This window comes from Xenopus laevis, chromosome 7S, assembly GCF_017654675.1.
Source record: "Xenopus laevis strain J_2021 chromosome 7S, Xenopus_laevis_v10.1, whole genome shotgun sequence".
NCBI classification, from domain to species: Eukaryota; Metazoa; Chordata; class Amphibia; order Anura; family Pipidae; genus Xenopus; species Xenopus laevis.
Window position 1 is genome coordinate 68,533,643 of NC_054384.1, and position 22,609 is coordinate 68,556,251.

General features: G+C 36.7%; 1 protein-coding gene across 1 annotated transcript in view; it reads left to right on the forward strand.

Moving 5' to 3' along the window:
- The window catches only part of tecta.1.S (tectorin alpha, gene 1 S homeolog), a 61,028-nt gene extending 38,631 nt beyond the window's left edge, over positions 1 to 22,397 (forward strand). Inside the window, exons 14-23 of the mRNA XM_018227796.2 lie at positions 1,123 to 1,409; positions 6,196 to 6,476; positions 7,009 to 7,119; positions 7,324 to 7,526; positions 9,089 to 9,252; positions 13,910 to 14,158; positions 14,802 to 14,964; positions 15,493 to 15,580; positions 19,167 to 19,283; positions 21,992 to 22,397. Coding sequence (XP_018083285.1) covers positions 1,123 to 1,409; positions 6,196 to 6,476; positions 7,009 to 7,119; positions 7,324 to 7,526; positions 9,089 to 9,252; positions 13,910 to 14,158; positions 14,802 to 14,964; positions 15,493 to 15,580; positions 19,167 to 19,283; positions 21,992 to 22,086 — 1,758 coding nt within the window. The 3' untranslated portion in view covers positions 22,087 to 22,397. The remainder of the gene's footprint in view (positions 1 to 1,122; positions 1,410 to 6,195; positions 6,477 to 7,008; positions 7,120 to 7,323; positions 7,527 to 9,088; positions 9,253 to 13,909; positions 14,159 to 14,801; positions 14,965 to 15,492; positions 15,581 to 19,166; positions 19,284 to 21,991) is intronic.
- The last annotated feature ends 212 nt before the right edge of the window (positions 22,398 to 22,609 follow it).

Consider the following 22,609-nt stretch of genomic DNA (forward strand, 5'->3'; position numbering starts at 1 on the left):
TATAGCGCTGTCAAGATACGCAGTGCTTTAGACTACACTTTATCCAAATAATCCAAATTTGTTAAAACAATCAGTTTTTTTTTCTCTGTAATAATAAAACAGTACCTTGCACTTGATCCAAACCAAAATAGAATTAACCCTTATTGGAGGCAGTACTAGCCTATTGGGTGTAAGTAATGTTTACATGATTTGGTAGTAGAGTTTAGGTATGAGATACAAATTACAGAAAGATCCATTATCCGGAAAGCCCCAGGTCCCAAGCATTCTGCATAACAAGTCACATACCTGTATTATGTGCATTTTGTCTAAAAATACATACAAGGTATATTTTTAAAGACCTACATGAATACTTGCATACGAGTTTCTACTTTGCTTATTGCTGTATAATCACTAACAAGATCACAACTGTTCAAATTGTATATTGATAAACAGACCATTCTATCAAACCCAAACCCACAGATGAGAATGCATACAAAGTAAGATTAATAATCATCCTTGACAACTTTCCAACTGATACTGACGAAATCTGCGGAAATTTTGGCAAATAGACCCCTTGTGTACAAGTGCCTGCTTATTACATTTGCTATAGCCTAAAAGAGCTTGGCATCACAAGGAGGCTTGCAACTCAAGTGCTTTCCTAATTACTTTCCTTTTCCTAATTACTTTGGTGAGAAATCAATTGCAGGAAAGCGTTTGCCAATTGCCACAGCCAAATTTGCATTTAAGAAATGCTAAATACATATGCAAAAGCCACTGTAATTTTGATCCCCCCACATTGAATGTATAAATTAAATAAAACACAACATTTAGCTGTAGTTCTGGAAATAAACTGCCAAGTATAGCAACTGCTAGGTTTAAAATGTACAATCAATATATAAGAAAAATAGCTATAAAAAAACAGATATATACAAGTTATTTTTAGAAGGATACATTTGAGTTTCTGCCTGTATTGTCTCCATAGTAAGTAGGAATTACTTTAAAAATATTCAACCCTTCCTCATCCAAGCCCTTGAATGATAAATAAAAATTACTTGTATCCTGGTAATGCTGACTGGCCAGACTTGTCTGGTGCATCTTTACTATTTTGCTGTTTTTTTAATTATGATTTTGTTTTTACTATAGGTAAATGGAACACAAGTGACCGTCCCATTTGTAACAGGACTGTCAACCAAAATTTACAGCATGGAAGGTTTTTTGGTGATTGACACAAGCCCTGACATTCAGATTTACTACAATGGATTGAATGTGATTAAAATCAGCATCAGTGAACGGCTCCAAAATAAAGTCTGTGGCCTTTGCGGGAATTTTAATGGAGATTTAACAGATGATTATGTGACTCTAAGAGGAAAGCCCGTGGTGAGCAGTGTGGTATTAGCACAAAGCTGGAAAACCAATGGCATGCAAAAAAGGTGAGGACCAACAAGGTATTAATTAATTGCAGCTAACATATTTATATTATGCTGTCATTAAATGCTGGTTATTATAGCACATTTATAAAAACTGTACTGTTTTTAGGACAAATTTTTAAATCACTTTTTTTTCACTCAGATCTCAATGGATGACGTGACACAAGTTAGCTGTTATTACTAAATAATACATTTGGGGGCAAATTTATCAAGGGTCGAAGTGAATTTGAGGGAATTTTCAAAGTAAAAAAATACAAATTCAAAGTAATTTTTTGGATACATCAACCATCGAATAGGATACTACGACTTCGAATTTGATTCGAAGTAAAATCGTTCGACTATTCGACCATTCCATAATCAAAGTATTTTTACTTTATTACTTCGCCAAATTAAACCTGCCGAAGCGCTATGTTAGCCTATGGGGACCTTCTAGAGCATTTTTCTAAGCTTTTGGAAGTCGAAGTAAAATCGTTCGATCCATTGGTTTCGATTCGAAGTATTTAATCGTTCGGTCGAACGATTTTACTTCGACTGCAGGATGCCCAAATTCAATGGAAAAAACTTCAACTTCGATATTCGAGTATTTTTAACTTCTAAATTCGACCCTTGATAAATCTGCCCCTTGATGTTGGGAGGTATCAGCATCCTAACCATAAACATTCAGTCTATTCAGTACATAATTCTAAATGCTTATACCTGTCATAATGCCAGTGGCAATAGCACACGTTACACTACCACTATAAAGCTTCATGAATAAATGGATATTTTGCCAAATGTTTATGAAAAACATGATTCTCTTTTTATTTACTACCCAAATAATGAGGTTTGTATTATAGTGCTTTGTGTTTTACATTATTCATAATTTTTCTGAGACTTTTTAAATTGCATCTTTTTTGTGATGGCTCCTATCTCCAAATTAAAACAGGCTGAATACTCAAAGCCTTGTTTTTAAAAATGTATTAAAAAAAGAAAAGAACAGTTACCATGAAAGGAAACCCCTGGAGTACCTGCCAAAAGATCTGTCACTGAACAAAAGTAATATATTCCAAATGTGCTCAGGGAGCACACTGATCATGTTTACCTTTATCCTTTGAGAGTTTATATCACCTTTAATCCTAGTATGACTTTTCCATGCAATTATGTAGTAAACAATAAAATGTCAGGCTCCTATACACAAAGAATTATTGATTGTGTTATGATAGTTGCCTTCTGTATAAAACATGAATAGCCTGCTGTGTGTTAACGGAAGTGAACAGATAAAAACTATTATTAACAGACAGGGTTTTTTTTGCACAATAACAATAGTCTCTATAAATGTTTTATGTCTAAATTAAACCATTTTGTTGTTTGGAATATAATACTGCTTTTTTTCCAGAAGCATTTGAAACATAAATAAAAGCAATTTGTTTTGATGTTCAAGTCCTATTAAAGATATTAACAATAAACCTAGGTAAAAGGCTGCTTAAGTGCTTCGCTAAGTGTATAAATAATTCACATTTTTAGCAGTATATTGCTGTGAAGAACATTACTTTGAATATTCCCTGAGTAAATTAAATTATTCTGATTTGGCTGGGATTTCACCATGAGAACTGGCAAATAAAAGGCCTTATATCAGCCATTGTTGTAGTTTTGTGGCTGTATGTTAAACCTGGTTTGTTTTACTCAGTATTTCTGTGTGCTGTGGGAAATCCTTTTCCTAGAAATCACCTTTTCTAAGCTTTCCCATCAGTTTTAAAAATAATATACCTAATGGCTAGTTCACATTGGCTATTTTCTTACATCTTGGCCTCTGTTACAATCATTAGCTTTCATGGGGTGGTTTACAATTCAACAGACTTTAAAAGCTTTAGTAGCACACTAATGTTTTGTAGCTGTGAGACTGCTGGGTTATATTATCCCCTGTTCCTTCCACTACAGTACAAGAACGAGTTAATGATTCAACCTGCAGGAAGGAAGGGATTCTCCAGCCAATAATCAGGGGGACAGTCTGGGTCCTGCCCTCCACAGTCAAGAACAGGAAGGGGAATCAGCCAGGAACAGGAAGAGGAATCAGCCAGGAATAGGAAGGGAAATCAGCCGGGAACAGGAGGGGGAAGCAGCTGGGAAGGGAGAGCTGTCCTGGGAGTTTTAGAGATTAGTAGTGTGTGCTCCAGCTTGTTCAGTGACCAGCCAAAGAGAGACTTCTGTTAATCTGCAGGGGAAAACAATGTGCAGCCAGCTGGGAGTTGTTTCATGCTGTTCTCTGGAGGAATTTGCATGTAATGCATGAGTGCTTAGCGAAGTGAAGGCGACAGGGCCAGGACAGGGGCTAGGAAGGGAGCCAGAAAAGGTTGTGGGAAATGTAGTGGAAAAGGTGATTGGTTGGAGGCAGGAGGAAGTGAGTGACAGGGATAGAACAGGAGGAGTTAGTCGCCATTGTACCTTTGCTGCTTCACCCACCCTCCCTTAATGCAGGTGATGGTAATACAGGGAATGGTGAGGGAACAGTTGCTGCTAACAGCAGAAATATTTTAGGTCTGAGGCTAGCGGTTGCGGATATCAGCCGATGTGAAAATGGGAGGGGTTAAAGAAAGAGGGGCTAGCCTCAGGGTTTATAATATTTCAAGGAACAGGGGTTTTCCATAAAAGCAGCCTTCAGTGGCAAGGGGAGGTGATCCAGCTGGTATATTATAAAGTTGATTACGTTTGCAAAATTGTACTCAAATGACAGTTAACTTGTGGTTAATAAAACTAGCTGCAGCCTTTTCAACCCATAAAGGATGTGTGGATTGGTGTTTAATTTCTAGGGTTGATACTGGTGGGGAGGAAGAGTCAGAAACTTCACATTGCCCATGTCAAGCCATTTTGATCAGGCAAAAGCTACAGTGTGAGGAGAAGCAGGGTAATGGTCGGATTTTCGTTAAGGCTTGGGGAGGCTTAGCTTCCCCAAACATTCCTGATGCATCAAAGGAAAAAAGTGAAAAAAGCAATAGCAAAAAATCCACAGTTTAATTAAGGACAGGTATTGCTGGGTCATTGTAGTTCCTTGGAGGGGAGCTGTTGGATTAATTTACTGCTCAAAGCATCCCTTTGCAGTGGGAACATTTGGTTCAGGCAGTAGGAAACACTCACAGCACCTGATTGGTTGCTTCTGTAAGATCAGGAAGGCCCCAGAGTGATTTATCAAGTACCCACCCATACTACATGCTGTTGGGACTGTAAAAAACTGTGTGATCGCTAGCATTTTGAGACATAGTAGCTCCTTCACACAGCTGCTGGTTGAAGTCAGCACCCTGGTATTTTCCTTTTTAACAGTTTTTCACAAAAAGGTCAGTGTTCCTGTGAATGAGTCCTTGTACTTTCAATAAATCTTTCACATTGCTGTTTCCCTAACATTCTGTGAGATAGATGTTAAAGAAACCCCATTTTCACATTGCGCTTGGGCTGCTATTTAACAGATACTGAACTCTCAGGAACGGAGAGGGAGCCTTTATGCAAAAGAGTTACTGGAAGTAAAACTGACTGCACAGTATTTTGACCCTGAAGCAATTTAATCCAGCTTTTCTAATTTGCAGCACTGCAACAGAACTTTGGGTCATTGAGTTTCAAGACAAAAGTTATACACACGTTAGAGAAGTTTAGACTCCTGAAAATTAAGCAAAGATTTAAAGCAATGTTTTAAGATTGTTTCTTACATGTAAAGACTTAGGGGCATATTTATTATGCTGTGTAAAAAACAGCGGGATAATACACCACACATTGCCAGGCCTCGCCGTGTAAAAAACTACGTAACATTTTTATGTGTTTTTCTTAGAGTGACGCCGGAAGCAATGTAAAAATAACAGCAGCAAATATGGTGTTCACATGACGTAAAATTACACACAGCTTGATAAAGTCTCCATTTATTTTCACAGCTTTTTTTCGTGAATTTTGTTTTACACAGCATAATAAATATGCCCCCTAGTGTTACTGATAGTTTTGAATATATAATGTGTCTCATATTGGCGTTTGAAATAAGAAATGTTGCCGCCTCTAGCGTCCGCCCCCAAAAAAATCACCCTCTGCCTTTGAGCCGATTTCCTATGGAACTGTAAGTTTTTTTTCAGTGTTGACACTGGTGACAAATTCTGTCCTTGTGCCTTTGAACATGTTTCAGATAGTCTGATGATGCCTATATTTCAACAAGCATCTGTTTTGACTCAAGTACAAACCCAAAATGACATAATTTCCCATATATATTTAAGATGAGCTTGTTCTGATATTGGTTGGGCTGAGCTTGTTCTGATATTGGTTGGGCTGAGATTGTTCAGATATTGATTGGGCTGAGCTTGTTCAGATATTGGATAGTCTGAGCTTGTTCAGATATTGATTGGACTGAGCTTGTTCAGATATTGATTTGGGCTGAGCTTGTTCAGATATTAACTGGGCTGGATGAAAAATCAGGGATTGCTTTGGTCCCTCCCCATGTATTCTAGATCCAATAACAAAGTGATCAAATAACCCAGACTTGGCTCATAGTTAACCAGAGATGCAGTTATTTATATATGTCTAATGTGTGTGGATTATCTGACGTAGTAATTATAGCAGGGCTAATATATGCTTTACATTACTGAGATTAGCAACTGCTACATATTGATGGTGGAACGGTATTACATTTCATTGTTCCCTACTTGTCTCACAGTAAGCAACACATTCTTTTTCTTTTATTCTTGAATACAAGGAAATTTATATAACCAAAAGTGTTTTCCAACAGAAGCGACAAAAAGGTACATGTTTGCATATGTTGACTCCTCAAAATCTTGTTTTACAGCTGTAATGAACTACAGTACTCCCAGTATGCATCAAAATGTGACAATGTCCAAATCCAGGCCCTGCAGAATGATGGCTACTGCCTCAAATTAACTGACATGAAGGGATTTTTCCAGCCATGTTATGGACTTCTGGATCCTGTTCCTTTCTATGAATCATGTTTCCTGGATGGGTGTTATAACAATAAGAAGTACCAACTATGCGGATCATTGGCTGCATACGGAGAGGCTTGCAGGTCCTTTGGTATTCTCAGCACTGAATGGATTGAAAAAGAAAATTGCTGTAAGGCTAAGCTATGTGCTTTCTCTTTAAGTGGTCTTTGTTGCTTTTTATCACCTTTAGCAATGGAAGCTTCTAAATATGCAAAGTCTACAAATCCTCTATATTTGCACGGTGTTAGGTTATAAACATATTCTATAATAAACAGACTATATTATCAGAAAGACTATTACTCCACCAATATATATTTCTATAGGGGATGGAGCCAAATATATTTATCAATACACAAGAAGCCATGCTACAATTCCAGGTGCCTCCAGGCCTTTCAATCTCTCCAGTGCATTGGACCCAGATGGGGGAGGAGATTGCTATTACAGATTTTGTTTTAGTTTTGCTCTCCTGCACTTAGTTCACCAAATTAACAGCTGCCTCTTCTTTTGCTGTGTCATTGTGTTCAGAGCATAGTCATTGTTGCAGAATAGCATCACTGTCCTTATCTTCAAAAGAAAAAAGGTTCTATTCTGTAGCCCTTATCCAGAGAACCAACAAAATCTATGCGCCTAATGTCAGCATATTTTTTTTCTCTAATCTTTAGCAGGAGTGATTGAAGATCCCTGTGTTGGTGCCGACTGTCCCAACAAAAGCTGTGAGGTGGACAATGGAGGAGAATTGTGTGGATGCATGGACCCTCCAGCCTATGGCAATGGTAGGGACAATCATTGCAATTGTGCATATCTATCGGATCACTTATTTATATTAGTCGTTTTATGCACTTACAAATGCAGTACTATTTTATGTAACATTTATACTTATTTAACTTTTATATGATAATAAGATATTTAAACTTGGACATTATCTGTGTAGTTGCAAAAAATATTATAAAATACAGTATTTTATTATGTCCTTGTAGACACTCATGACATCATTGATGCGGAAGTGACCTGTAAGGCTGCCCAGATGGAAGTGTCAATATCAAAGTGTAAGCTATTTCAGCTTGGGTTCGAGAGAGAAGGAGTTCGAATTAATGACAGACACTGTCCAGGGATTGAAGGGGAAGATTTTATATCCTTTCAGATAAATAATACAAAAGGGAACTGTGGAAACATTGTACAGGTATACACAAGATCGCTTTCTATTCTATTAGCTCCACTTTGGTTATTTATAATCGCTCAAAAAATGTTTATATTTAAATCTATTTATTTCTAGAATTTGCAAAACTCATTTGTAGTTACAGGGCACTAAAAACGACATCATTTAGGTGCTGATCTCATGTATGTTATGCTTAAAAGCCTTGTTGTTTTGAAAGAGGAGAGGGTCATGCTAGTGACAACTGTGCTATTAGTATCTTTCACTAGCTTTGCTAGCATTCAAGCACTACCCATTTTACAGATACTGTAAGGCAGCCCAGATTTGTGCATAGAATCATTGCAGATTTTCTGGGCATAGCATTTTTGACTGCTTGTTAACTGTTTATTTATAGTTGTATAATACTGATTTTATGGCATATGCACCATGTTGTGCATTTCAAAATACTTTAGGGAAAGTCAGTTCCGTCTTGGAAAGCTAGAGAATACTTTCTGTTGCCAGGGCTACTACTGTGGGCCCTGTCGGAAGCCATCACAGAAACAGCCAGCATAGTACAACTCAATGGAAGTCCTTTAAGACAACTGTTGGTTCATTTATTCAATCTTCTTCTCTTTGTGAGTTGCACCCTTTTTATCTCCTGTTTGGGTGTTATTCTCAAATCTACCACTGTGGAGGTGGAGCATGGGAGCCTTTTTAGCAGTGCACAATTTCTGAGTTTATTTTTTAATACAATGCTGAAATCTTTTCCAGCCTTCAATTAAGCCACTGGCAATGGATTCCCTGTTGCCTCTTACTGTTTATAATGTATTTGGGGCTAACCTTTCTCTGCTTCTTGCTTGTTATTCTAAAGCTGGTCTGTAGTAATGAACAGGAAATTGTTTTTAAATTATTTCTAGTGTCAATACCACCTGGCACTCACCGTGTAATGTATTTAGCATCAATATACAGTGAGAGGAAGTTCTTCAAAATCACTATATACACGTAAATGTACTGTATATATGTGTATGGATAATTAACACATGAAAAACACCTGATGTGATGGACAGAGCTGTGACAAGCAGACTGGGTCCTTTCTACTGCCACTGGTTTTCCCTGATAGAAGCCATCAAATTCCACATCTCCCCCCATGTGCTGTAGTGCAGGAAATTACACTCCTGACAAGCAACAAAACATTTAAAAAATACCTTTGAATTGCTGCCTGCATAATTGCATGGGGTGTTCACATCACTCCAACTTGTAGCGCAGCAGTAAAGAGAGACTGAAACTTATCAGCGCACATGTCACAAGGCTGATAGAAGTTTGAAATAAGAAAATTGCTTGGCTCATGTCAAATTTCGAAATTAAATATTAAAAAATCGATTTGTTTTTTAGAAAATTGGACTTTAGTTCTCATTTAGGCATGCTAAGTACAGCATTAACAAATACAGTCATGATTGTGTTTCTTTGAGATGCAAGAATACTGTGCTTCAATAATTAATACTAAAACTAATTTTCCCAACAGAATTGCATGTGATGCATTCAACTCGTACATGACTATCATATTGCATAGCAATGGGGATAATAAAATTAAATTCTCTTTCATCTTGCAGTCTAATGGTACTCACATCATGTACAAGAACACAGTCTGGATAGAGACTGCCAACAACACAGGGAACATAATTACGAGGGATCGAACCATCAATGTGGAGTTCTCCTGTGCATATGAACTCGATATTAAGATCTCTTTAGATTCTGTTATAAGGCCGATGCTCAGGTAAACACACTTTGCTTTAAATCAATTATATATTTAAAGCTATTTATATTTTTATTTCCATTATTTTATTTTTTATAAAACCAGAATATAAATAAATTATTCTACCTGTACATACAAATCCAATAAACAAGAATAAAGTCTTCTTCACTGTGACATGGGGAAATACTGCTATCAACATTCTTTAGCAGCTATAACTGCTTTTAGTAGCTATTACATTCTTACTCATAGATTTACCCTGCTCCTTTCTGTTCATTTAAAATATACTAGGCATGTAAGTCTAGATGGAAAATGCAGATATTGTACAAATCAGTTTTTTTGCTGGTTACCAAACTTTCTCAGTATTTTTGGTGGAGTCTTCTAGTATTGTCATGGAATTATGTTGACAAATAAATTGCCCTTATCCATTCATTGTAAATAAATGTGTGCATCAGATTATAAATACACAAGATAAGAAATGTTTGGTAATATTTTTGGAGAGCACTGTATAACTTACATGCATTGTATATTCAGTCATTCTTGTTTTGTTTTACAAAACATTGGGAGAAGGAATTTAGTACAGATAAAAGCTATTTCTGTTAACCTGAATCAAGATATTAAAAGCATGAACTTCATAATATTTTATTATTCTTTATTTAGTGTTTGGTTTTTAACAGGGGACCCATGGCCAATCAAAATGTCCAAAGAATGTTTAAAGGACACGGCTGTGAGAGATAAACTTCTATTTATTTTCCACACACTAAAACAAGTGCGAGCCATTTCATTTTCTGTTTTTCTCTTAACAACTTTTCTCTGGCTGTAACCTTCTCTGACCTTTAGAAGCAACTGGCAAAATTATTTGCGATTTCTTATAATAATTGGAAGTGGTGGGAGTCTGAGCTTTTAGCTCAACAGAAAAGGAGTGCAGCACTAAAGAATCATTTGGAGAAAAAACCCATAAGAATTAAATTGTCTTCCACATTGTCTAGAATGTGAGAATAAATTCTCCTTAACAGTTTTTCTGTTCCTAAAATCTACAACCTGTTAAATCTGCTCTTGGTATGACACTGGAGCCAGCATACATGTTCAGCAGCTCAAAAAACCTAAAAATGTACAAAGGGAATGTCAGGTGATATCCAGAGTTAAGTTTTACTTACCCAAGGGTATCACACCCATAAAATACGGGGTAAATAGGGGGTGTGTTCTGTAAACTCACTGTATATGTATACATTGTAGTATTTCAACCCGTTGTTTATGTTTTCAATTACTTAAATTAACATATTTTCTGGGATGTATTTCCAAAATATAAGGCTAGACTCAAAGCTTATTTTAGTTCCAGTTTTTCCTACAGATATTTTAAGGTGTTTTAAGGTTAAAAACCATGAGATAGTTTTTTCTCATCAAATTGTATCTGCCTCATAATTTCATATCATTACAAATAACAACATCTCGAGCATACTACATCCTACTATACAGCATCCTTTCTAAAACTAAAAACTCCAATTGATGCTGTTTAGGCACTAGCATATCTGATACTTACTGTACATAGTTAGGAATGGTAGAAAAAAGTGCATCAATGCAATGCATCCAAACAAAACCCAGTATATGTGCATACTTACTACAGACACTCACATATATGACTATATTTACACACAACTATATATAGATATATATATATATATAGATATATATATATATATCCATAACACAGAGATGCACACCAAACAATGTAAAAAAACAGCTGCCTGGTGCAAGACAAATGAAAAATAAGGAGAAAAAAAAGTTATTGGGTCTTTGACAACTAATAATAAAAATATTTATTAAATCTTATGCAAAGCCCAAAGTTTTGGTCACTACAGTTTGACCTTTTTCAAGGACCACAAACCATAACTAACTAACACTAACTATATATACCAATCTCTAACTAACTAGCTGTGGATCTTAAGATCATAATAGCCTTGGATATTATGCTTTTCAAGAAATCATTCCAACCACTATTAAGGCGTTTATAGAATCTGCCATCACAACATGACCCAGAAGAGCAATTCCACAGCCTCACCATGAAGAACCATCTCCACTTCTTCAGATGAAAGCTCTGAAAGCAGGTGATTTTTTCAAATAAATAAGTTCAACTCAACAAGAGGCCATTCAAAATGATGGCCTCTTGTTGAGTTGAACTTATTTATTTGAAAAAAATCACCTGCTATCTGTCTATAATGTCCTTTTATGCACTTCTAAAAAGTAATCATGTCCCCTCACAAGTGCTTTTTCTCCAGAGTAAACAGGCCCAACCTTGACAGTTTTAAATATTCAATGCCACTTACAAGTTTAGTTGTACATCTCTTGAACTTTCTCCAGCTCTTTAAAATCCCTTTTATGGACTGGATCCAAAAACAATGCACTGCAAACTCAAGGTGAGGCATTACCAAGGACATATAAAGAGGCAAAATTATGTTTTCATCCCTCAAGTTGATGCTGTTTTTATGCAAGACAATACTTTATTAGCTTTAGTAGCCATGGAGTGATAATGCCTAGAGTTATCCACAAAAATCTCCAGATCCTTCTCAATTAAGGAAGCCCCGACACACTACCATTTAGTGTATAACTCATATTTATGCTATTTCAAACAAAGTATAACCTTGAACTCATCCACATTGAACCTCGTCTGGCTGGTTTTTCAGTTTAGTCAAATCACTCTGCAAAGTGGCAACATCCTTCATCCCTATAGTTCTGAACAAGTTAGAATCATCAGCAAAAATAGAAACAGTACTTAAAGGGATCCTGTCATGGGAAAACATGTTTTTTTCAAAACGCATCAGTTAATAGTGCTACTCCAGCAGAATTCTGCACTGAAATCCATTTCTCAAAAGAGCAAACAGATTTTTTTATATTCAATTTTGAAATCTGACATGGGGCTAGACATTTTGTCAATTTCCCAGCTGCCCCTGGTCATGTGACTTGTGCCTGCACTTTAGGAGAGAAATGCTTTCTGGCAGGCTGTTGTTTTTCCTTCTCAATGTAACTGAATGTGTCTCAGTGGGACATGGGTTTTTACTATTGATTGTTGTTCTTAGATCTACCAGGCAGCTGGGTTATCTGGTTACCTTCCCATTGTTCTTTTGTTTGGCTGCTGGGGGGGAAAGGGAGGGGGTGATATCACTCCAACTTGCAGTACAGCAGTAAAGAGTGATTGAAGTTTATCAGAGTACAAGTCACTTGGGGCAGCTGGGAAATTGACAATATGTCTAGCCCGATGTCAGATTTCAAAATTGAATATAAAAAAATCTGTTTGCTCTTTTGAGAAATGGATTTCAGTGCAGAATTCTGCTGGAGCAGCACTATCAACTGATTCATTTTGAAAAAAAGAATTTTCCCATGACAGTATCTCTTTAAGATCCTCACGATAATTAATAAACAAGTTAAAAAGCAAAGAACCACTTTTTATTTGCAGATACAAAAGAAAGTCATTCCTAGTATGTTGCTGATCTATCTGAATTAAAACATTGTCATTTAGCATATTTACAAACCTATTAGCTTTTTGTGACCTGACAGCACGATTCCAGTCAATGTCTGGATAGCCTCCTTTATTTATATATAAGCTCCTTACTTACAACTCCAGATGATCCACAATGGACAGCAGAGGGAATTCAAGTCCCAGATTCCATCACTTTACAAATTTTGGTTCACAAGGTGGTTTGCAGCATACAGCAAGGTTAATTTTGCCTAGTTGAAGTTGCTGCCCAGAGAGATTCCACGCCCTTCCCAGTGCTATCTGTAGTCATTTCTTTAGTGTGTAGTTTAAATTCTGCACATAAAGACAAACTCATCAGTCTTTTTAGTCCCTCTGCCCCCACCCCTTAAAAAGGGTGTAACAATTAAAATTCACACCTCAGTCATATGTTTCACGAGCCAGGTCTCATTGATACCAATTATATCATAATTTTGAGCACATATAATCAACTCCAGCTCTCCTGTTTTACCTGAGAAACTCTATGCATTTGCCAGCAGACAGCGGTGGTTGCTTCTTACCTCTGTTATTTACATTACCAAACCATGAATTAGATCTGAGGTTACTGTTGTACAGTTTTCTTTGTAACATTGGGATCTCCTTAGCTGGTATACTATGTGCCACCTTACTCTTCATCTACCTATATTTTTTGTTATTACTACCAATATATACCAAGACATATATAGTAATGGAATATCTCTTGTTATTGGTACATATTGTAAAGGCTATAAAACCCAAAAATGTTGATCTTAGCCTAGTGGTTTTCAGACTTATTTGGTTGACCCAATCCTTTAGGGAACAAATGCAGCTGTGTAGTCCAAGAGCGCGGAGCTAATAACCATCATGGGAGTCAAACTGTAGGACCCTCAGAAAAGCTGAGGCTGTAACGCCCAGCCCGAAGACTAGTTAGAGTGAGATATGAGGTGGCATATCTTTTTGCAAATTTGCCATGCTATGCTTGCAATGCACACATTTATCATCAATCCACTAGTCTGTGAAAGGCTTGCAGACAGGTACAAATTGCATCCACAATTTAAGATCCATTTCGTAGGCATCCCTTTGTAAGCTGCATTCAATTTTGCACCTCTTAGCATGCAACATAGTTTGCACCTACCTTGATAAATAAGCTGTTTATGTTAAAAATATGTTAAAAATATGTGTTTTTATTTGCAGTGTCATTAACCTCACAGTCCCAACTCAAGAAGGCAGTTTTACCACCAAAATGGCACTATACAAAAATGCATCATATAAGTACCCATACCGTCAAGGAGAGGTGGTGCTTACCACTAGAGATGTGCTATTTGTTGGAGTGTTTGTCGTTGGAGCAGATTCCACCCATCTGATTTTGGTCTTGAACAAATGTTATGCAACCCCATCACGAGATAGCAATGACAAGCTGCGGTACTTCATCATTGAAGGAGGGTTGGTACACTAGCACATATTGTTCACTTTTAATCATGCTTAGTAATTCAAGGAAAATTCGCCAGCGTGCCATCATTATGGTACTTTCGCCGATTTACTAAAAGGTGCAGGCGTAACTTCGCTAGTGAAAGAGACTGACGCTGGCGCTCATTTGTACTCAATCGACAGGCGAAGTTGCGCTCTGGTGAAGGGACGTAACTGCGCAAATTCACTAAGATGCAGATTTTACTTACATTACCTCTTGCGCCAGACTTGCCTTCACCAGCTCAGACCAGCAGAAGTGCAATAGATTACATTTTTATTTTTTTTATTTTTATTTAAAAAATTTTCTAAGTCCCAAAAAACATTGGCGTCTTTTCCTTTTTTCAGGGTGATAGGCTGCAAAAGAGTGTAAATTTATTTTGGGGTAACCCGCTTCCCCCCTACATTTCCTAACATATGGCACAGGTGTAAAGTTATGTTTTATATGATCGTTACTTGTTCATCATTTATGAAAGCCTTAAATAGCTGAATCGTCTATTTAAAATAATTATAAGACTAACCACAAATCAAATATATCAAAAAAATAATTGTTTTCAGTGATAGAGTTGTGTTTTGCTTGGCTTCATCAGTAAAATATAGATATTTTGTTGTTGTTAATAAGGTGCCCAAACATCAAAGACAACACCATTGGAATTGAAGAAAATGGGATGTCCCTCACCTGCCGCTTCCATGTCACTGTCTTTAAGTTTATTGGCGACTACGATGAGGTCCATCTCCATTGCTCTGTATCTTTGTGTGATGCTGAAAAAAATTCCTGTAAAGTTGTGAGTATTTATGCCGCTATTTTGTATTTCTAATCCTGTAATGACCATTTTAGTCTCAACAACTTGTTACATACATGCTTGCAGATATGTTTAGGCCAGTAATGCTACCACTGATATACTGCTAGATACAGTAAATTCAACCACAGCAACAATGCCAAATATAATTTAATTTACCTGTAGTATGATATTTATGTTTTGTGAATTACAAGGGATACACCAGATCTTCTTTTCTGGCCAAATCCCAGCATGTTTATAGAATTGTACTTGGCTGAACTTAATCCGGACACTTTGTAACTTTAAAACTCTAGATATGAAAAATGACAATTATGCATAATAATACTAATATGCAAATAGATGTTTAACCCAGGGCTAACTATGAAATTGTAAAATATTGGGACTGAGAAGGGAACATTCCCTTCAATTGATATTTTTTAATGTATGTGCCTATCTGTTTTCCTTGGTAACTTAAATAAGCAATGTGCTTTTGTTTTTGTTTTTCTTGTCTTGACAATGATTTCACTTTTGCAGAATTGTCCGCAGAATTCCAGGAGTGCTTCAGACCTTACACAAGATTCAAAAGAGCAAATCATTTCTGTTGGCCCAATTAGAAGGAAACGTTAGTATTTATAAAATGATACTACTGAATAGGAAATATAGCTTTGCAGATGAATTATTAATTTCATTGGATATACTGTATGAGTTAGTATTTGCTATAATTATAGAAATTCATTTAGTCTTTAAACAAAATTACATTTATTGTTTATCACAAATCACTTTAATTTGAGAATAATGTATTATATGGCCATTTGGCACTATGGGTGATTTATATAGAAAAATAGAACATATATTCATGTTATAGATGCTGGTATTTTCTATGTACTGTATGAATGCTAATTATTCCATGGCAACCATGTAATGCATCATATATATATATATATATATATATATATATATATATATATATATATAGTGATTGAGTTGTCTTTTCTGCCTGGGTGCAATTCCACAAACAGTATGAATCGTCCAAGAAGGTAGCCGCACTCGCAGGATTTATAGTGGACAAAAAATGCTTTATTGCAGGTAAAGAAAAACTGCAATAAAGCATTTTTTGTCCACTATAACTCCTGCAAATGCGGCTACCTTCTTGGATGATTTTTTTTTGTTGGGGTTCACCCAAATGGAGACACAGCGACACCCAGTTAACTTCACAGCAGCTGAAAACAGCCTGTGTGTCCATAGCCTAAGGGCATGGACACACATGTGGATCTTCGCGTTTTTGGCACGGTCTGCGCCACGGTTTTTGAAAAAAGCAGACCGCTATTGGTTTCAATCTTAGGCAATGGAACATGCCGCTAGCATATTTACGCGGCAGTCAGTTTTTTTAAAAACTGGGCCGCGAACCATGGCAAAGATCCACATGCGTGTCCATGCCCTTAGGGGAGTTGGAAGATGGCCCAACAAGCACACAGAAAGACTATCAAGGTTTCTTTCAGTCTGCAGAATCAGGTATGTCTGTGTAAAACATGCATTTTTACTGAATGAACTCTTCAAAAAGTGACATATACTGTATTTTCCTCTGGAACCAGAATAGACTTGTCAACTGGCAGTGAATATCTAGGAAACCTGTCTTTGATCATTCCCCAGTCCCTGTTAGGGCAACTCATTTTAGTAAATGAAAATTATTCTCTCACAGTTTTACAGAATAGTTCACCCTAAGCCCCAATCATTTTTGCAGGTGTTGACTAAATAGTCCCAAAACCTTTTAAGACTAAGTACACATGGGAGCAGATTTATCAAAGAGTAAAATTAGAGCTTACCACAGAAAGATTTCACCACTCTTTAGTCATGATTTGATTCACATTTATAATATGCTTCTAAAATGCCATAAAAATGAAAGAGGTTTTTTAAAAATAAAAAATTATTTTTCTCTCATAGAGCATTCTGTGAATGATATACCTTTACTCCAGAGTTTTCCCAGTTTTATCTGTATAATCTAATTTAATTCTGCTGATACACCTCAATCCATCTGAACAGGTTTTAGACTAGAAGCTTTCAATGTTTTTGCACAAGGGTGCTGAAAGGATAACACAGTCAACACTAAGGACTCAACCATAAAAATGGCCCCTACCAACATAGGTCAACTCTGCTACAGAACTATTCTGATGTTATGTTATAGAAATAAAAATGAAAAATCTTTGGACTGATATTGTAGAATTAAATATGAAGAAAGTAGAAATTTAAATTGAAAATATGAAGACATAATATCTTCATGTGTGATGTATTGGAAGCAGAAAGTCCAATCAGGCCTCTCCTCATTTATAAGTGAGTATAAAGGTGACCCATACGCGGATCAACAAAGTATGCTATCTGACCAATTGTTCATATACAGGTTAAAAATTAGGCCGATCCCCAAACTGAGTGATATCCATAGCACAATGATATTGGTCGGGATCAGCAGGTCTCCATACACGCACTAATGATCATACACTTATTTTCAGATCATTGTATCTGTATGGTCAACTACAAGAGGTCCTCTGCACTCAACCCATTATCAATATATTTAAGACAGCGACATTTTGTGCATACTGCTACTAAAAAATGCCTTACCCTTTAAACAACACAGGGATTGTTTGTCCATATATTGCAATATATTTAAGCTGGCCAACTACGTCAAAGTCATCCCATATCTGGCCAGTCCTACGCTTAATTTTCATCTGATTCATTAAGAATTCTATTGCTTCATTATACATTTTACAAAGGGACTAAGTTTCACCTGCAACTTACTAGCTGCTTTCAAAGTAAACCTCCATACTTGGCTGCCCTTTTATTAGACACCAGTGGGATCACCTGACTATAGCTGGGAAGGGTGGGAGCTACAACATGGAGCTGGTCACTGCTCCTGTATAACTATAACAAACAAGGGAAAGTTGTGCTCACCAATATTTTTTAAAAACCATTAGGCGGGGCTGCAATGAGGGTGTGACCACAAAATACATATAGTCAACTACAAGAGATCCTCTGAACTCAACCCATTATCAATATATTTAAGACAGCGATATTTTGTGCATACTGCTACTAAAAAATGCCTTACCCTTTAAACAACACAGGGATTGTTTGTCCATATATTGCAATATATTTAAGCTGGCCAACTACGTCAAAGTCATCCCATATCTGGCCAGTCCTACGCTTAATTTTCATCTGATTCATTAAGAATTCAATTGCTTAATTATACATTTTACAAATTTTATCTGTATGTGTATTGCCAGCTAGTGAGGAAAACCTCAAAGCAGAACCTGACCAGTTTCACTTTGCCAAAAGTTTGTGAATCTGAAAATTTGTCAAAGTGCATTGAAGTCTATGGGCATCAATTTATTTTGTTGTGCAATGCAGCACATCAAATTTTTATTTGTCGCTCGATTGGTCTACACCAGTGCTGTCCAAGTTCTGTGGTACTGAGGGACGGAATTTTTCTGGCCTACGTGGTGAAGGGCCAACAATGGCAGCCAGTGTTGACCACTCCCCCTTTTAAACACAGCATCCCCTCAACACATGATTAAACACATTAGGGGCCCCTAACAACAATTTCCAATGGCTCACATCCCATAGGATATAGAGAAGGGCAGCCAGAGTATGGTACACAGGGAGCATAGGGAAGGTAGAGTATGGCACACACAGAGAGCATAGGGAAGGCAAAATAGAGCAGGAGACAGGGAAACCTATCAGGTTATCAGGTCTAAGAATGACAGTTCATATTGTGCTACATACAGTGACACAATGCTGGTGACCCTCCAGCAGTTTGTATGTGAACAGGTGAACAATTTGGGCACTTGCAATGTGGGTCTGAGGTGTGAACAGTACAAGGCTTTAGGGGTGTGAAATATAGAGGTGTTACAGGTGGGAAGAATGCAGGGGGGATTACGTGTTAACAATGTAGGATTTTACAGTCTGTATTTGAAGTGTAAACAATGCTGGGACCAATTAATCTCAGTACAGACCTTTTAAATTTTACACAAGGTAAGGAATCACAGCAGGCAGACTTTTATGTGGGACCACACAAGGGGGGGTTGGCAGACCACCAGTTGGACAGCACAGTCTACACTATATTCATAAAATCAATCGTTTTCTTTCTTTACTAATACTGCCCCCCTTAAAAAATAGAATAGTAGGTAAATATATTTTAAATTTAAATTTCTGTTTATCAGGTCTTGATTGGTGTGAAGACAATGGAGGCTGTGAACAGATTTGTACAAGTAGATTAGACGGACCACTTTGTAGCTGTGTTACTGGTACTTTACAGGAGGATGGTCGAAGTTGTAGAGGTAAGACATCTAACAGCCTTAAATTGCTAAAATGTAAGCATCAGCGGTTGTGAACAAAATCTGCATATAATATATAATATTGAAATGTCATTACTGGGTCAATATTGCAGGGCTGTATTTATATATAGGAACCTGTGGGCCTGTTGCTAGGGCAACAGCTTTACGGTGGCGGCCCTTTGGTGCATATATTTATTGAATTACACTTTTTTTAGAAAAAAATTAACCTCCCAGAGGCTGCCGGAAACTTACTGTCCAAATCCAGCTACAGAGCTGGTGGGCTAAGGGGTATGTGAGCCTCTTAGCAAGTAATTTGCAGAAGTGATGCACAACTGGATGTGATGTCACACGTCATCTGTTGCCCAGTGGCAATGTAAATGTGAATGACAATGTGAATAAATAATTATATAAAGAGTGATGCGATCCGCATCGGAGCTCACCCAGTAGCGCTGTGCTTTCCTGGTCGCAGCCCGTACGAGACGCCGGCCACTTCCCGCCGGTATTCAGTGTAGAGTAGACAGTATTCTCGTCACTATCGGCGCTGATCCAGGACACGGCACACAGACAACAGCGTCAATGCAAAAGGTTGGCTTTATTTGAACACACACATGCGGTTGTGGATTACAGCAGTGGATACACAAGGCTGTCTGACTTACGCGTTTCTTACCGGATCCCCCGGCACCTCTGAGGAAGTGCCGGGGGATCCGGCAAGAAACGCGTAAGTCAGACAGCCTTGTGTATCCACCGCTGTAATCCACAACCGCATGTGTGTGTTCAAATAAAGCCAACCTTTTGCATTGACGCTGTTGTCTGTGTGCCGTGTCCTGGATTAGCGCCGATAGTGACGAGAATACTGTCTACTCGACAATGTGAATAAACCCTGATAAAGAAATTATTTTCCTAATTAAACACATCCAATATTGTAAATGAAAAGAAAATTAGATATTTATAACTCTATAAAGACGATACTTTCATTTATGTGAACTATAGATATACAGTACTAAATAACTTCTTACATTGTTGCAACTTACAGCAGTTGCAGTTTGGCATCCCATTATATGTTGACCTTGAGATCAATTGGTTTATTTACTAAAATCCAATACTTTCTCATTATTTTAGACCATTGACCAAACATTATTTTAGACCATTGACCAAACTCACAATTTTACCTTATTTATAAATAAATTAACTACTATTATTATTTTTTTGGATTTGATGCCGGTAGACTCCGATTTGTTCGGATTATCGCCCGAAAACCATTAATGTATGAAACCTAACTCTGATCATGATATCTTCCAGTTGTAAAAGGTACATCTGAAAATTGACTTCTACATAACCTCAACAAGTTTGAGATGGAGTATTTTTGTATTCGGACTTATAGCAGCCTGGGAGTATAATAAATCTCAAAAAAATGAGCTTGAGAGTGCTCATTAATTCTTTAAATATATCTAAAACTATAAGAAAAGAAAAATCAATATCTGTTAAGGTATTTAGTAAATATCCACTACAATGCAGAAACAGGTTGAGAAAATGTTTCTTTTTTTTCTTTTTTTTTTGCTTCTGTGACACATTTAAAGGCATATTGTCATGGGAACACATGCTTTTTTTCAAAATGCATCATTTAATAGCGCTGCTTCAGCAGACTTCTGCACTGAAATCCATTTTCAAAAAGAGCAAACTGATTTTTTTTTATATTTAATACTGAATCTGGCATGGGGCTAGACATATTGGCCATTTCCCAGGTGCCCTCAGTCATGTGACTTGTGCTCTGATAAACTTCAGTCACTCTTTACTGCTGCACTCCAAGTTGAAGTGATATCACCCCTCCCCCCCCCCCATCAGCCCATCAGCAGAACAATGGGAAGGTAACCAGATAACAGCTCCCTGGTAGATATAAGAACAGCACTCAATAGTAAAAATCCATGTCCCGCTACTCATTCAGTTACATTAGGAGTAGGAGAAACAATAGCAGCACTGGCATTTTCTGAAAGCACATGACCAGGCAAAATGACCTGAGATGGCTGCCTACACACCAATATTTTAACTAAAAAGAATACACTTGTTGGGTTAGGAATTTAATTTTACATGGTATAGTGAATTATTTGCCGTGTAAACAGTGTAATTTAGAAATAAAAACGACACCATAAAAATCATGACCCTTTAATCCCTAATTTGCAGAACCGAGGAGCAGAGAAGTCTGAAATTTACTTTTTGAACATTTTAAACACATTAATTTGCTGGTATTTAAAGGTTTTGATAAACAATATTTAAACACAGGAAACAATTTTATAAACGTTGTAGCATTTGTACTGCTTACACATCTATCTATCCAAAACCATATCAAGATGTATAAGTTTGCATAGAATAGCAAGATGCAACAATGTAATAAAAAAACGACATTGATTACTGTGGAAGATGCTCCTTTACGACATATGAAGCAGTGATTTTGCACTAAATTTAGTCTTGCTTCTTTTGTACATCTCACGGATAACATGAAGTTTTGGACTTTTGACTTTGTTAAATGGTAGTTTTGTGAGTATACACCTGTACATGTAATGTTCTTAAAAACACACTGATATTTGTCTAAGCATTACAAAAACTGTGTGGGTGTTTTGTTTTGTAACAAAATAAGAATTACAAATGTGACTTTTCATCTGCTATCTATTACAGAAAATCCAATAAAATAATTCTCCTTTGTTTTTTATTCACAGTGTCTAGTTCTTCAGCAGAACGTCATGGCTGGCTGGTTCCTTTGATCATAAATCAGATATCCGTGTGGGTTTTTATTTATAAAACCAAACAATAAATCAAAAGAAATTAAAGATTTTTCTGATGAAATATTCCAAGTCATTTTACAGAAACATTTAGCACAGGGACCAAAACTTTGCACATTGAACAAGAGAAGAGACATTCTGCAAATTGATGCTCGGATATTTAATTAAATACAATTTGTGTGATTTCTCAAGTAAAAAATGGAAAATCTGTGTATCCCATTTAGACATGATATGAAGAATTGGGTTAAACCATGGCATTAATAAAACAAATGTATTTCTGATACATTTAACATTAAACATTAATCCTGGGTGTTTTTTTTGATTGAAAGGGGATACTTTCCTTCTTTTGCATAAAAATGTATTTCTGATGTTTCTTTTGCATAAAAATGTATTTCTGATGTTTTAAATTTTGTGATGCATTTTAGTCGGCCAGCAAAAAGGGTTGAGTGTATTTTTACTTAAGATGCAAAAGTAAAGACCAATAGACAGATCATAATTACGGATGATACACATAAGTGTAAAGAATATTGTTCTCTAATCCTGTATGTCTATGCA